Source organism: Bicyclus anynana, chromosome 3 (genome assembly GCF_947172395.1).
Source record: "Bicyclus anynana chromosome 3, ilBicAnyn1.1, whole genome shotgun sequence".
NCBI classification, from domain to species: domain Eukaryota; kingdom Metazoa; phylum Arthropoda; class Insecta; order Lepidoptera; family Nymphalidae; genus Bicyclus; species Bicyclus anynana.
Genome location: NC_069085.1, coordinates 12734590 through 12751309, shown reverse-complemented (window position 1 = coordinate 12751309; position 16720 = coordinate 12734590). Strand labels below are relative to the sequence as shown.

At 33.8% G+C, this 16720-nt stretch overlaps 1 protein-coding gene across 1 annotated transcript in view; it reads left to right on the top strand.

The window, feature by feature from the left end:
- The window catches only part of LOC112056797 (uncharacterized), a 35627-nt gene extending 22410 nt beyond the window's left edge, over positions 1-13217 (top strand). The window contains exons 7-8 of the mRNA XM_024097289.2: positions 11480-11569; positions 12358-13217. Coding sequence (XP_023953057.1) covers positions 11480-11569; positions 12358-12440 — 173 coding nt within the window. The 3' untranslated portion in view covers positions 12441-13217. The remainder of the gene's footprint in view (positions 1-11479; positions 11570-12357) is intronic.
- Positions 13218-16720: the final 3503 nt, after the last annotated feature.

Sequence of the window (16720 nt, the reverse complement as noted above, 5' to 3'; positions counted from 1 at the left end):
CAACTCCGAATCTAAGGCAGATGTCATATGCACTAGGCTATTACGTCTCTCCATAACTCAATTCACAGATATAAGAAGTAACTAGATTTATAAAGTGCCAACCGTTTGTATTGAAACCAGCGTACCCGGGGGCGTGGCCTTACAAACACATTTATAGTGTAATAATACTTATCACACTGATAAACTCTTCACTTAATTGGCTGTTTAATATTTAGTGAAAAAAGAAATATATTACCCTTATTTTAGAGTTGAAAATTATTTATTACTGTTGTCTCAGAACAAATGAAAATTCTTGAATGAAAATTCATGAATGAAATCTGTAGTACCGCTACTCGTCACTAGTTGTCTCTATATATAAGCTTTATTACCTTAAAAATAAGATTCAAAATGATCCTAACTTTGTTTTATTAATGTTGTCTAGGGATGTGAAATAACGATAGTCTTAAACATCGATAGTCTCGTTACTCGCAGTAATCAAAACGAACGTCTGTTGTTTAAAAAAAATTTGAATTTTATAAAACTAAGAAGAACAACATAGGTCAATCAAAAATTTAAAATATATGAAGAAACACACACAAGAAAGTAATAAACCAGCATTTTTTTTTAATGTACCACTCTGAAAAAACATTAAATCAACTGTTTGCACGATTCGAGTTTACACAACAAAGAAGGTCAAATACAAGTCCATAACTTGTGTAGTTGAAAAATTAAGTAAGAAACTTTAACAAATAGGGGATAACCCTATTTCACCCTTTCTATTTTTATATTCGCAACATGTAGAATCTATAACCTTCTTCGTACTATTTGCTTAAATTGTGCTAAGTTTCATTTGATTTTTTTTAAGTAGTTTCGGAGTGATACATTTGGATGTTAAACAATGTTTCACAATGTTAAACAATGTTAAACAATGTTTCACAAATTTCTCAGGACAATTTGACTAACAAATGAAAGTGATATAAAAACAAATAATAAAAAATAAAACACGAGATAGTACAGTGTCGTCGTATCTTTCACATGACTATTCTTTTGTATACTGTACAATATTTGCCCATACAAAATAGACCAAACTGCAAGTATTGTTATGGCTATCTGACAACTTTAGATATCGTCAGAAAAACACCACAATGTCACATTATTGCAATGTCTAAATTCGTTCCTTTAAGTTTTGAGAAACACATGACCTGCTGCTCTAAGTATTTCGTAAACTTAATTCCTAAATATTTCAACGAAAAGATTCACTCTTTTCTGCAAAGAAGTAAAAATAGTTCCTAAATATATAAAAAACACGATAGTATATATTTTTTTAATTCGTCGGTTTTTGCAGAAAATAACTCAATTATTTCCTATTTAACTATAACGAGTTCCATGATGAATGTTACCAGTAGATTATTTTCCAACCCGTTAGTAGTCAATAGGTCAATTACAAATACTCAGACTTGACGTTCCTAACACTTTATATGTATCCTAAAAGACACGAATACGACTTTTAGAAAAAAAATCTTTTTGTTTGGCACTGCCGTGACTACTAAATATCTCCTGTTTCCACTTTACATTAACGTGTCTGACTGCGTAAAATGTTTGGAACAAATTAGAATGCGGTTTTGCATAAAACAAATTTTGTTCCTCCTAGTCGCCTCTTTTTTCCTCTCCGGATTCCTAAAAAAATTTTTCGAAAATTTCATCATTATCGTGTCATCATAATATAATAGTAGTAGATATAAAATATCGATATATTATTATCGACGTCCCTAAATGAATAGCCACATGACATATGGCAGCTGCTTAAATTCAAAACTAACATAAATCAAAATTACACTTTTTTCAGGAGAACTAAAACAAGAAAAATAAAAACTATTTTTTGGTCTATTTTTCCTCTTATTTTATATAACGCATAATATAATATATACATTGAAATCATATTTTTAAAATGTTTTGCAGTTTTCTGATAAACTGAATGCTAGAGGAGATATTAAAAGCATAAAATATGCTGCTTTTCAATTGAAACCTTTGGCTTTGAAATCAATAAAATAATCGTATATTTGTTGATTTCAGACAATAAAATAATCGTATTAATCTTGTTTCACTGTCTCAAATCAATAAACATTCCCCTTCGCCGCTTGTGTTTTTTTATTTATTTATTTTATACTGCAGTGATGTACACGTACACGTAATTTAATTTTTACTGATTCAACGCTTACATTTCTGTACTTTTTTATTAATTCACAGCTCTGTCATAACAGTGGAAACGTGCTAGTATTTAAAAGGAAAACGGCCACGAGGTAGATCACCAATCCGATGGTCGGATCTTTTCAAAGAAACAGGTGCCGACACCTTTTATAGTGCCATCTAGATGGCCTGTATCCGTACTCGATGGAGGAGCATTGTTTATCGAAAGATGACTCGCCAAGGTGGTACCGATTGTCAGTCATGAGGGACCGACAGAGAAATTCAATTAAAGGACCTGGCAAAACGAACACTCTGTCTCTTGAGTTTATTTTGGCCTTAAAATTGTTTGAAAGAAAATGTTCGTTTAGGTACATTTTATATACCTAACAACCAGTTTTTAAATAATATAAAAAGGTACTTCATTTAAAAATTCACATAGTGATCCTTTATTTAAAGCTGGAGCATTCCTAAATATTTAATTAAAAATTAACACAGATTATTTTGAGATTAATGTTCGACTGACAACGCGCAACTCAGAATATAGCAGTTTAGATTATATTTCGCACGTTAACAATGAAAATTCAAAATTCAAATGGTTACAATTTCTTGTTGATAATTTTATGCAAAATCAATGGGTGTTTTCGTTAAATATAAAATAACAAGGATTATTAATATTAATAATTAATACATTTAATTAGGAATAGAAGAATTATTGCAATAAAATAATTTTTGTATATATTTGATTTATGATAGTTTTGTTGTTGTTGTTGACGCAGTAAATGTATGCCCACTGATGTCAACAGAATCTTCGAGAAAATCGAACTTGTATTAAAATAAAGTAAGCTTTAGTACTATTCCCGTAAAGTTCATTTTAGTTTGTGACTTTGAGTAAAATTATTTTTTCATATTTTAATGAAAATATAATAAAATACGTCTTAACGATGGTACGATACACCATAATTTGATAAATGTTCGTGGCGGCTATCATTTTGGTATTCCATAACGGCACATTACAGCATTTTTCTAATCATTTTTAATTAATTTCAATTACCGAATTTGACAACCGCAGGACGTAACGTGTCAGTCAACGAAACAAGACTGCTAGTACATGCGCGGATAGGCTTGCGAAGTTCCGCACACCCGGGTGTAAGCGGGCCACGCCCCTATGCTACTTCTATTGCTAAAAGCGTTAGCTTTTAGCGATCTCTGTTCTGTGACTCAATTACTGTTTATATCTGTCAAATCACACAATACTTGCAACAGTTGTGCTATTAGCGAATATAGGATGCAAAACAGATACATTGGAGACATGCTTGATTGCATCCAACGGTTCTAACAAAAGCGCGTTTGTTTTTTGCGTAACTAAATGTCCGATTAGAGAATATCGTGTTATCTATTGAACTAGTCATGCAAAACACTACGGTCACTCACCTCTAGCATACAGAACTAGATGTCAGCACATCATAATTTATCTTATCTGTTTAGAGTGTTAATTAAAAGACCTTTGCCATATTTGAATTAGGGCCACTTATGCACTGACAGCGCAGTGCATCATAATGGTAGGCGTCCACAGATTCGCATCGTAGCGGACGCATTGGGTTTTTAATTTTACAGCGGATGAAATCTGTTCGATGCGATCCGTACGATGCGGATGCACTTGTATGACTTTCTACACAAAGAGTACTAAAATCCATTTGATGCGATGTGTCCGATACTTACGATGCACGTCTGTGGACGCCTGCCATAAAGCGTAGCTTTAGAGCTTTATGCTTTGTGATCATAAAAGCCAAAATGCATCTATAGTTGAAACTATTGTGTTTCTTACGAGATTATTGTCGGAGTGAGTGATTAGTTTCGAATCCATTCGAGGGATTTAGTCATGACCTTGTTCATGCAACACAATACGAAACGTTCTCGTGAGTTATAACTTATAACCGTGTTTAGGAATATTTTGGTATTGATTTTAAAAATTCAGATCAGTATTATGAAAATACTTCTTTCCAAAAGATTATCCATTTTTTAAAGATAAAACTTATCATACAAATATAACATTGTAAGTAAATAATATTACTTAAACAGTGCTTTATAAAATTGTAAAATTTGCACACCATGTTAATGGTAATACACTGTGACTTAATTATACTTGTAAAACACCATATGTATACGTGTATTAGGCAAATAAAATTTCATTTCATTTCATTACAAATTGGTTCAGTAGTATATTATTATTTATTGAATAAATTACATTTTATTTAATAAAAAAATCTTACCATAACACAAAACAAATCAGAAATGTTTGAAAGGTGAAAATACCGAAAAAATAAGGCAGATATAAAAAATTTCAATCGGGAAGATGGCTTCAAACTAGCCAGCGAGTGGAACCCGGTGGTAGAATTGTGCAAACCAAGAGGGCGCCGCGACACGCATAATAACAAAAGCGATGTCGTGAGTGTGGTTTGCCTAAACAGCCAAAAACGCGAGGTCGTTGAAAAAAGAAAAAGAACTAGAAAGAGGGTAGATCGATTTTGCCCCTAACAGCTGACTTCACTTCTCATCTCGCAACTTCAGTCCCGTCGTGACCACGATCCATGCAACTGGGTCGAAATATCGACAATAAAAATCTCGTCGTTTTATCGTGGTATGTACCCGTTTAAATAACATTCATAATGAACAACCACGAAATAAGTTTAAAATCATTAGATATAAAAAAGACCAGTAGATAATAATTAGATATGTATCGAAATACATATTTTTTCGGATCAAATTTTAACTTAGTGTTTTTGTAAAAAATCCGTTTAATAAACCATACTCATGTAAAAATACTACATAGGTTTCTAACTGGGAATACTATTGTATAGAACACTGTAGCTGCATTGAGTTAGCCTGTTATTCATGTTAAGCAGTAAACAGTGAGATGAATAGGAAACTGTGCGGCGAGTGGCATATGTCCCGCGTAATTATGTCACTCTTCTGAAATCACAGTGTACGTTAGTCTGGATTGCGTTCTGTTTGGATTCAAACCACAACGCATGATTTATTTGTTCAGTAATTATAACTAATTAGGTTTAATTTCACGGGCCATCGATTACCGCAGGTTCGATATAAACATACAGCAAAGTGTATAAAGAGTTATTTGCATCTATTGTAAACTAGCGGACGCCTGCGACTTCGTCCGCGTGGAATTTAGTTTTTCACAAATCCCTCGGGAACCATGGGGTTTTCCGGGATAAAAAGTAGCCTATGTGTTAATCCATGTTATAATATAATATATCTCAATTACAAATTTTAGTTAATTCGGTTCAGTAGTCGAGGTGTGAAAGTGTAACAAACATTGATATCATTAAAATCATCAGTTTTCGCAAAATCTCGGGAAACCATGGATTTTTTCGGGATAGAAAGTAGCCTATGTGTTAATCCAGTGTAAAATCTATTTTCATTTCAAATTTCAGCCAAATCACTTCAGTAATAGCGGCGTTAAAGAGAAACAAACATCCAACCATCCATACAGACTTTCGCGTTCAAAATATTAGTAGGAAGTAGGTGGATTGGTTGGACCAGTGTAGATTGATCCCGCTCTGGGTGGATCGACGATATCAAGCGGGTTACAGGGAGCCGTTGGATGAGGGTTATAGTTCAAAATCGTGTTGTTTGAAAGTCTTCAATGGATGTCTAAGTTCAGCAGTGAATGTCCATTGTCCATCGGCTGATAATAAAGATGATGATTGTAAATTGATAAGCAGAAGTTACCAACTAAAAATGTGCTAAAGATTTTAATCTCGTGCTTAAATTACATTGGAAAGGACGTATTATCTAATCTGAAGCATATATTTATAGGTATAATTGAAATAGATAGAATCTGTGTTCGTTGCATTACTACTTGGATATTACTTGTTGGCTGACTTCCCAAAATAAAACACCGGTTATCCTGCGCATCATTACGCTTTCTAGGTTGATAACAATCTGTAGTTGATTGTTCAGGCTACAATATACGGTCATCTGCTCAGCTGGCCTATTCACTATTTCGATCTTTATTATCAACTTATTAAAATTAACATCAAATAATTGACAAAATGTCATTTACCTACTGTGTGATATCCACCTGTAAGCACCGGATGACATTTTTTTTTCGAAATGAGGAAATTTCCACATCTCAATGTTAGTTGTGGTCAACAACGAACGCTATTTTAACAAATAATACCTGAATATCGTCTACAATGCCGAATTGTGTGTTCAGGAAGTGTAAAAACTATATATACATTAATAAATAATGGAATTAAAGATAAAATTGTGCATGTGTGCGCTCAGTTTTGTAGCTTATTTTTCGGATCACTTTTTGCGGTGATTTTGTAGGGATGTAACCGATCTATAGTATAAAATTATCATTGGCTTGAACAGCTTAGTGGGACTATGCCCAATATCTTCTTCTAAAACAATTTATAGAGAGGATGCCCGTGTCCAATGCTTTCCAAAAGAAACGAAGAAATCCTGAAAATACCGACAACAAATTTTGACTTGCGCGTATCACGAGCGTCTTCATGAATGAATTTGTTATTGGTTCGGGCGAGTCTGTTCGTGGAACTTGTTAAGTACATCTGCCACTCGACCCCGGAGTAGTTCCCGCATAGTTAATACGGACAAACTTTTTAATTGATCGTCATCTGCTCCCGGCGTTTATACGTGACGGCAGTGCAAGGCTGCCGTCGGTGACGCACGCAGCGGTCGATGACTGCCGTTTTTATTGGACCCCGTCGACTTGCATAGCATGTGCAGCGCGGCTGTGGGAACGCCAGGAAGTCGACTTTTTACAGCGATCAATCACTCTCGCTTTCGTTTTTTATCCATTGCAATTGCAAATAAAGCCAACTGGGTCGTTGCGTAAATGAACGCGGCTGTAAGATAAAAAAAAATGTTATGGTAATTTGTAATTGGTGATATAAACGCTATCGGTTGTTTCATGGATGAATTGATAGTGAATAATTTTGTGTTTTTTTTGCTATTTTCGCGAAAACTAAACAATCAAAGTCACACGTGATAAATACTTTACTATTATCAAATTCGACATCAAAAAGATTTTCCGGTAGGTTATTTTTAACCGACTTCCAAAAAGGAGAAGGTTCTTCTACGTTCAGCTGTATGCATGTTTTTTTGTATGCTGTTAAAACAGTTTCTGAAAGGACCACAGTTTTTAACTTAAATGGCTTAAATTAAAACATCACTGGCTTGCCACCGCCTTCAAACTTATCAGAAGGTACGATTTTTGTTTTGCTTTTTAGTTAAGGTTAATTTTTGTGTTGGAAGTCGGTTGAAATTTTTTATTAATTTTTTTTTGTTATTGTGCCAAAAGTTCGCTCGCAGAAACAGAAACTTCTAAAAATTGATGCCAGTCTCTCAATCATGGAATTATTTGGACTTGCTCATAATTTGTTATTTTATTTTGATATTAGTTGACTCTGCAGTTTTAAAACATTTTTTCTTAATGCTTCTTTTATTTCATTAAATGCGAAACGCGACCGACAATTGCCATTTCCTCGCGCACAATGGTCTTTTGTCTAATGCAATGCAAAGTAATATGTATGCGACTGTTTGCATGAGTCATGGCGGTTGATATTGCCAATTCATTACGGAACCACTGATTGTGGTGTTGCTTAAAATATAAATATTGCATTTACGAGTAGGCAGCTTCAATGAATTTAAAACACAAACAACATGCCTATTGTATAATAAATGAAGCATTGATAGCTCTACGGTATATCAGTAGGTACCAACTCGTGTGTTGTAAATGACCAGAATTAAATCGAAGCGGTCCTGAGTTCGTTTCCTACCTCATTTTTAAACCCAAAAGAGGGGTGTTATACGTTTGATGTGTCTGTCTGTCTGTCATTCTGTCTGTGGCACCATAGATCCATGGAACGGATGAAGCGATTTAAATTTAGTTTTTTTTTGTATGAAAGATGATTTATGTGCGAGTATTCTTAGACATGTTTTATGAAAATCGATTGAGCAGTGTTTAAAATTATTATATTATCCCCGTATTCCTACGGGAACGGGAACCACGCGGGTGAAACCACGCGTCAGCTAGTCATCACTAAAGAAAAAAAACCTGTATATTCAGAAATGCTTTTAATGTCAATTTTAGGTGTAAATACGTTTACAGATTCTAGGGTTCTAATTCCAAATGAAGTCGAAGTTTCGTTAGTTTTGGTTTGAATTTGTGATTGAAATATCTTGCACTAATACCTAGGTATACAGTACATTTATTCAGTTGCGGCTCTCGTTTCTCCGCTGACTATTGTACTCGAAATTCGGTTAGTAAACAATTGATTTTCTAACTGATTAATGTTATGAATCTGTTGAACTTTTGCCTGCTGACATAACTTCGACTAATAATATAATGAAAGAGATGCACAAATATTGAAACAAATTAGGAAGATCTATACCTACCTATTATCTATACTAGTATTATAAAGCTGTAGAGTTTGTTTGTTTGCTTGAACGCGTTAATCTCAGAAAATATTGCACTTATTTAAAAAAATTTTTCAGTGTGAGATAGCCCATTTACCGTCAGCTAGTACTAAATATTGTGTATATTATAACAAACAAACAAACACACTTTCTCATTTATTGTTAGTAAGGTTCCCAGGAAGTGTATGATTTCATAAATATAATAATGGCATAACCATGCACAATTACGTAAGAGATCTTTCTTTTAGAAACGGTAGCGTATTCGGTACCGATTCACGATCAAGTATGTTTAATTAGTATTCTCGCTGAGTAAGTGTATTAATAGCATTATAAAGCAGTTAAAAGGAACAGTATGGAGTGAAAGTTACGATAAATTAATATGGAGAACGGTTTTTGAATATAAGTGTTGATTTAACCCAGCACAAGACCAAGTTTCATTAGCTTCGGTCAGAATTAGCGACTAAATTATCTTACACCGCAATACATAAACTCGCCGGTCCGAAATGCAGCGGTCGTTTGTCGGCTAACTCTATTGTAATACGGTTAATAAACAATTGGCTTTCCATCTGGATAATATTATATCATTGTTTAAATTTTCTACTAAAACGTGAGAGCTTTTGAGCTATGTCTATAGTGGTTTTTCAATATTTTTAGCTGCGGGAAATGACAGAACTGATTTCTTTGAAATAGAAAAGTTCGAGATAGTTACCACACGTAAATGTGATTGTGAACCTCCAGATAACAACAACAAATATGTTTGTTCAGATTGTAGGTTAAAATTCTCTGTGAAAATAGGACTCCTTACTGGAATTTGAATAAATGCTGATATTGAAAATACTACCAGAATATAATAGTATAAAAGAAAATAGAACTAGGGAATTTAGATTTCAGTTAGAGAAACAGTACCAAAATGAATTTTGTAGGGCAAACTTAAATTACCATGATTGTGATTTTATAATAATTTTGACAGTATAATACAACACTTTTCTTTTGATTTTCAAGGTTTTTGATTTTTTGGATTTGTCTCCATCAAGAATAGCAGAATACGTCTTAAAAACAATGAAAACTCGATGAATAAATAATTATGAAAGATGAATAGTTTTCCATAAATGTTACTTTGTTTAGTGCCTGTCAAACATTTGTTGTCCATGCTATCAAATATTGTTTATGTTATGATGAATTAGGGTAGGGGTAGAGTAGGGGTAGGGTAGGGGTAGGAGTAGGGTAATGTAGGGAAGTTAATGCGAAGCTTGATCGGGTCCGTTAGTATTAAAATAAACGATTTCATTCTATGAGCGTGGTATTGTGTTATCATTATCAGTTAGTTTCAACTCAGGTGCGGCCCCACGTTATCTTCGAATGGCTGCAATCGCGGACAATGTTTTATAATTTGAACTTATTTAAAGGGCTCTTGACACAAATTTGTAGATATTATCTTTTATTAAGTTATTGACAGTTCCTACTTTGTACATTGTAATGAGGCCAGTAGGTAATACGAAAAACGTAAACTATAAACAAATACCCGCGTTTCTATATGTCTATAAAATCACAAAAAAAAACATTTAGGAGTTTCGCAAAGACTCCTGACAGATAGGGACTAAACGTACTAAGTGGTAAAGTAGGTACTAATCATGTATGCTAATCGATATTGTAAACTATAGTGTGTCTTATCCAAATTCATTCAATCCTTTGAACAAACATTCAAATACACAAACATACAAACTTCAGTCTTAGACGCAAGTTAGCACGCTTGAGTCTCTACTAAGGCGAAATCAATCGAAAATATACCTTATTTAATAATGAAATTAAGCCAGCTTAGAAAATATAGTACCTAAAATTTCTAAAACAGCAAAGACTACTAGGTATGTGGTGTTATAACAGAAAGCAAAATCGCCTAGCGGTTTATTATTACCGGTATGTTGACAAAACATGATCGTAACTACCGCTCCATTGCACCGCTTTTGAGCCAATTTAAGAATTCGGTTTTTAATTGAGGACTGTTTTAAAATGTCAATCATCATCAGTCAAAAATCATTTGTTTCGAGTTCAATAGTTCGATTTGTCTGATTTATCATTATTTGTCTGATTTGTTTGATTTATCATTATTTGTCTGATTTTAAGAACGATTAATTAGGTTCACAGATTACAACCCCCTTTTTACATTACCCCTATATATATACCACATACCCGTACCCCTATGCAAGAAATGTAAACGGCTCGAACTACGAACTCGGCTACGAACATACTGAAGCCGACTGTATACCGACAGTTTGAGACGGATATGACATCGCTCGAACTCGTGTTGTCTCGTACCGACGCTAGGCGGCGCGACTTGTATCCGTAAAGAGGGAGTTAGAGAGGGGTAGCGATCGGTTGGCGAGAACGACATGCAATGTAAGGCGCTCATCGCACGGTCGGCTTCAGTATGCTCGTGGCGTTTGAACCGTCCACATTTCTTATTGTGTATTTTTATGGGTTAATTGGGATAGTCGGGTAGAATGACTTGAGTGGAAAAGGGGAGTGTTAGTTAATTGTCAAAAAAGCCTTTACCCATACACACAACGTTCACAAATGCATGACTCCACTCAAGGTCAGTCTCTGCCATTCTAGGGTCTTATATTGGTTACAGTTTATTTGTTAATTAAGTTCTCCTGACAAATGTTGTGAATCATAACCTAAGTTCGACATTGGTTTTCTTATTTTTGTAATCCACTTCTGAGTCTGCTAAAATTATTTAAAATACTTTAGTTTATTCCCACAGATGGGAGTAAGCCTATCGATTTGAGCAATATCGGAATATGTCAGAATTAATTTGTTATCTGTATATTTATTTAATGTTTTTAAATTTCAGAACTATTGATGGAACAACGCCAAAAGAGAATATCAATGGCGTCGATAGATAGCCAGGAGTCGACGGAGACCGACAGAAATGAAGACAAATGTGAGTAAAGTTTTATAATAGCTTCGATGACTTATCGAGATGGTGGACTATCATAACGTTTTTGGACATTGTGATCATGGTTACTAACGTCCAATTCTTTTATTATAAAAAAAAATACTACTTATAAAAGACTACTTATAACTGTGGAAGCCTTATTAGCTTGCTATTGCTATATTATAAATCATTTCAACCACATTGTTTGTCGTCTTCCATAATGTTGCACAGAATTTAACTTGGCGTAGTCGTCTATATGATTGATTCATAATGTATGTGTTAACATTTATAAGATCATTTTCAAAAGTATTATTGTAACTTCCCATCGTTGTTTATTAATATTGATAATACTAATCGAACCCAAATATTTATTAAGTTAAATAATGTACATAAATCTCTCCTCCAGGTATTTTAGATGGTTTCGTTTACGCGAAGTTCACATGAGTTGTTATGTAGGTCAGTACTTTTAGGCACGCTTCCAGATTTGTTAATATCTTTGGGGTTTTCTTTTTCGTTTCTATAATTTTATTTATCTATTTCTGGTTATTTCTGGTACTCTCTACGGATTGATTTCTTTTTTAAATGTTCCAATAGCAATTCTTGTGGTGTTGATGGTTATCTTCTTAGTATTATAAAAAAACTTCAAAGAGTGAGATAGCAATTTTCATTTCATATAAAACTTTACGAGGTGTACATTGGTTATCTTGTGTCATGTGTTGTTATGTTATCGATTTATTTCCTGATTATAATGTACGATTATTTTTTTTATTGAAAGTGTCTAATTTTCGTTACAGATAACTCTCTCCGGGGTGTACCCGGTGAAGTCAGAAGGTCTGGTGATAAGACATTTAGAAGAACGACGTGGTACTGCGAATGAACCAAAAATACAATATTTTTTGGTATTTAATAACATTTGAATTTAATGACAATGACAATATTTTATTTTAAGTTATGTAATTGATTGTTATTTAAACTTATTAAAAGAGCCATAATTGTAATCGAAATCACATTGAAACTGGATTTTTAATGATCATCGTTACTAGGTAAGATTCTTATTAACATCAGATTCAATCGTTCGTTATATCAATTTACATTACTTTCATAAAAAATATTATTTATAATTAAATTACAATCGTAAAAAATATGACTATAAAATGGTAGCTTGATTTAATATTGTCATTTAAAGCCTATTTTATTGAAAAACGTTTTCATATTGTGTTAAAATGGTACCAGGTTCTCTAAAAAAAAAATTGGTTAGAAAAAAGTTTAAATATAATTCCAAAGAAACTTAAACATATTTTGTATACACGAGGCATTCAGCATAGTCTAAGTAGATAATAAGATGCAATATTGGAGCCGAAATAACAATGGAGAAACTTTAAGATATTTTTAAGAATGTGATAAATTAAATTAGGTTCAATATTACGTTGTTAGCGATAATATCAGTCATTATTTTAATATACCGTTTTAATCTTATTGTTGAAGTTTTGTAAATACTTAATATTATATTCAAATAAAAAATACTTAATATTATATTTAATATCGAAACGTAATCACAAAAAGACTTCATTGTATCGTTATTTCAGTCTAAAATAATGTCAATGTAAGCAACTAGAGATTTTATAAAGTCAATAAAACCAAGATTATTTAAAAAGTAATTTTATTTACAATGGCAGGATAAATTCCACCACCGTTGTTTAATTTTTAAAAGGTAATAAGTTCTGCTACGTAAGATTATTTGATATGTGGAAAACATAGCTATTAATTAGCAACACACAGAATAACAACATAATTGCAACAACACACACAGAAAAACGAGGCACGACAACAGGGAACACGGAACAAGCAGAAGGTATGAAAGAAATAGGGTTTACTAGTGGCCTGACCGTCAACCTATGGCCCAAGGGTTTAGGGTGTTAATGTTAAATAATATTTTGACCACTATCAGATGTTAACGATAATTACCGGCGCCGATGCCACTGGTGATCTGAAACCAGTTCTGTTTGAGTCCACTTTAGAATGCCAAAAGTGTCTCATACACACTTTTGGCATTCTAAAGTGGACTCAAAGGGCATGACCCAGCTATTGAAGGCACGCACCTTGTTACCGCCTGATAAAAGACTTTTTAGGACTTTTTCAGGCGGCTAAAGAAGCGTTCCTTCACTACCTGTTTCATATTCCCTGCCTCAATACCAAGTGCTTCTGTCATTCCAAGGTATTTATAGGTCTCGCCTTCACGGAGTGATCTGAGAATTAAATTATGAGAATTAATTAATTAATCAGTCTTTGAAATAACTATATAGTATACACATTATTAGTATAGTATATAAATTATTATAATATATTGCTTCTAAATAAATGCTTATACTACAGCCTTTCTTGATGAGTACTGTTTACCAACAAACAAATTTAAAATGAGGGAGGGATAAATCACTAGTCATTTCACACCTAATAATAATAATTATAATTAACTTTTTCTTAAATTAATGAAATAAATTTGATTAATAAGCTAAAAAAATTAGATATGGTAATTATATTTAGTAAGCAAACCATACATAATTTAAAATAAATAAGCTATGAAATGACATGCGTTTTCTACCTTCATTTCTAATTTCTTTGTTGGTAAACAGTAACTCATTAAGAAAAGCTGTAGTTTATGTAAGCTTAATAAGCTGAATATCTCTCAGCGAATATCTTATAATAAGAAAAGTTACCATGTACAGTTCCTGCGAATAAATTTTTAAAGCACGTTTAAAAAATATATTGCTCAGATAAAATATCTATTGCATGAATGCAATAAAAGAGTTAGTCCTGCGACGCTGCGATGACGCCGAGGCGAGCGCATTCGCCATTTGTATTTTAGGCTCAGCTGCTGAAATCTCACGTTTCACCTGTCGATAGCACTTGAATAAAGTTCTATTCTTTTGTTAGAGCATTTCCTTCGAACACACCCTTTGCTTCACAATAATAGTGTGTTTAAACGTGACATTGTTAATATTTTTTAAATGTAGTTAAAATTGAGCAGTAACATAAAGCTTTAGAAACTCATAGTCAGGGATCCGTAGAACATTTTATACAACAGCCCCCCTAGCCAAGTGGCAGGTCGTTTCTCTTTCTACGAACGCTAACGCTTCGAAAACTAGAAAAATATATGGACCTGACATATCTTGATCACGACCTGTCGAGAACAAATGTCATTCCCATACATTTTTCTAGTTTTCGAAGCGTTAGCGATCGTAGAAAGAGAATCGACGTGCCACTTTTCTAGGGGGGCTGATTACTATCAAGTTAACTTCGTGAGTAGCTTCATCTCGATGAGACAATCAACTTTTTTATTTCCGAAAATTCTTGATTCTGGTAGCTAACTGAGCTACCAGGAAATGAAAAATTCTGAGCATCGGAATGAGATAATGTACCACGCTGACTATCATCAAAGATTGGACACATATTTTTGTATTTCTATTTCTAGTATACGGTTTTGGTTATGTAAATGTTATAGTCAAAGATTGATAGACATATAAATTCCGTTTTCGTATGTTTTATTTCTTTTGCAACAAATGAGTTGTTTCTTAACAGGCATCAATTTAAACTTTGATATATGCTACGGTTCAATTCGAAATTTCTGCCGCTTTATTCTCTTTGGCAGGTCCTGACCTAAAAATTCGATGTTTAAATTCCAGGACGAATGTTGAATCCCAGGACGAAACGAATAAGGAATTTTTATTTTTTAATTCAATCGCAGTGGCAAAAAAAAATTTTTGAAGCCGGTCACCACGGCTATTAGCCTCAACTGGTTACAGAAGGGCTGGCTCATTTTGTACGCAAAGGATCAGCCTGGCTGTCCAGCACAGTAATACAGCCAGTATTCTTGCCACCATTCCACATGGGCATGATTTTTATATTTATTAGGATAAGTTAGGATAACTTCCATATTGTATTATTTCTCAATAAAAAAAAAATCTAAATTGATTCAGGCCTAATCTGATGTTAGTAGGTATTCAACTGGGACTGTTTACCACCTTAACGACAAAAACGTACCAACTTTCCAGCATGTAGGTACATCCGTTAAATATACCATATCTTGTTTAGAATTTAAACTATCGTGAGTGTTATTCATGTTAATTGATTATGAAACACGGCTAAAACTCACGTGATACAACGTTGGAGTATGTCCGACAAGTACCAAGAGCCAGCTCATGACTAAGGGCCCCGCATGGGTTCGAAAATAGTCGGGCATACTCCGATGTAGTATCACGTGAGTTCTAGCCGTGTTTCATAATCAATTAACATGAATAACAGTACCTTTTTAAAATTGGCACTTAATCCTCCTCAGCTGCGTTATCAGTTAACCATATGTGCAATTAACCTAAAAAACTAAATTAAAAAACCCTAACTTGAATTTGAATAAAAGAAATGAACATAATGATATAGAAACCTCAATGATCACTACTATGCAACTCCACTATAAGTTTCTAATTGATTTAATTTCTGAAGCCTAAGTTACAAAATGTGAGGTATGTGTATATAGAATACCCATAAGTTACGGGGTTAGTTTAGGTAATCTAACTCCGAAAGTTATGAACTGTGATAGCCCAGTGGATATGACCTCTGCTTCCGATTCCGGAGGGTGTGGGTTCGAATCCGGCCCGGGGCATGCACCTCCAACTTTTCAGTTGTGTGCATTTTAAGAAATTAAATATCACGCGTCTCAATCGGTGAAGGAAAACATCGTGAGGAAACCTGCATACCAGAAAATTATCTTAATTCTCTGCGTGTGTGAAGTCTGCCAATCCGCAGAAGGGCTTTACCCCTCTCATTCTGAGAGGAGACTCGAGCTCAGCAGTGAGCCGAATATGGGTTGATGACGACGAAGTTATGGGTATTTTATAAACATAAACAATGCCCATAACATAGTTGGTATCATGAATCTTCCATCAGACGAGAACATAATCAAGATAAAACTTCAAGAAATATTTCGTTTTACGAGTATATGCCTCAACGTAAAACCTAAGTATTTGCGAACAACATACTGAAACATTGAACGCCTCTCACATTCCATTACTCCAGTTATGGTAATAAGAACAGATTTCTCGGATTCAAATATGCTGTTCCTTATTTAAATTATTAAAATTTTAATTGTATCCCTGCGTTCCACTC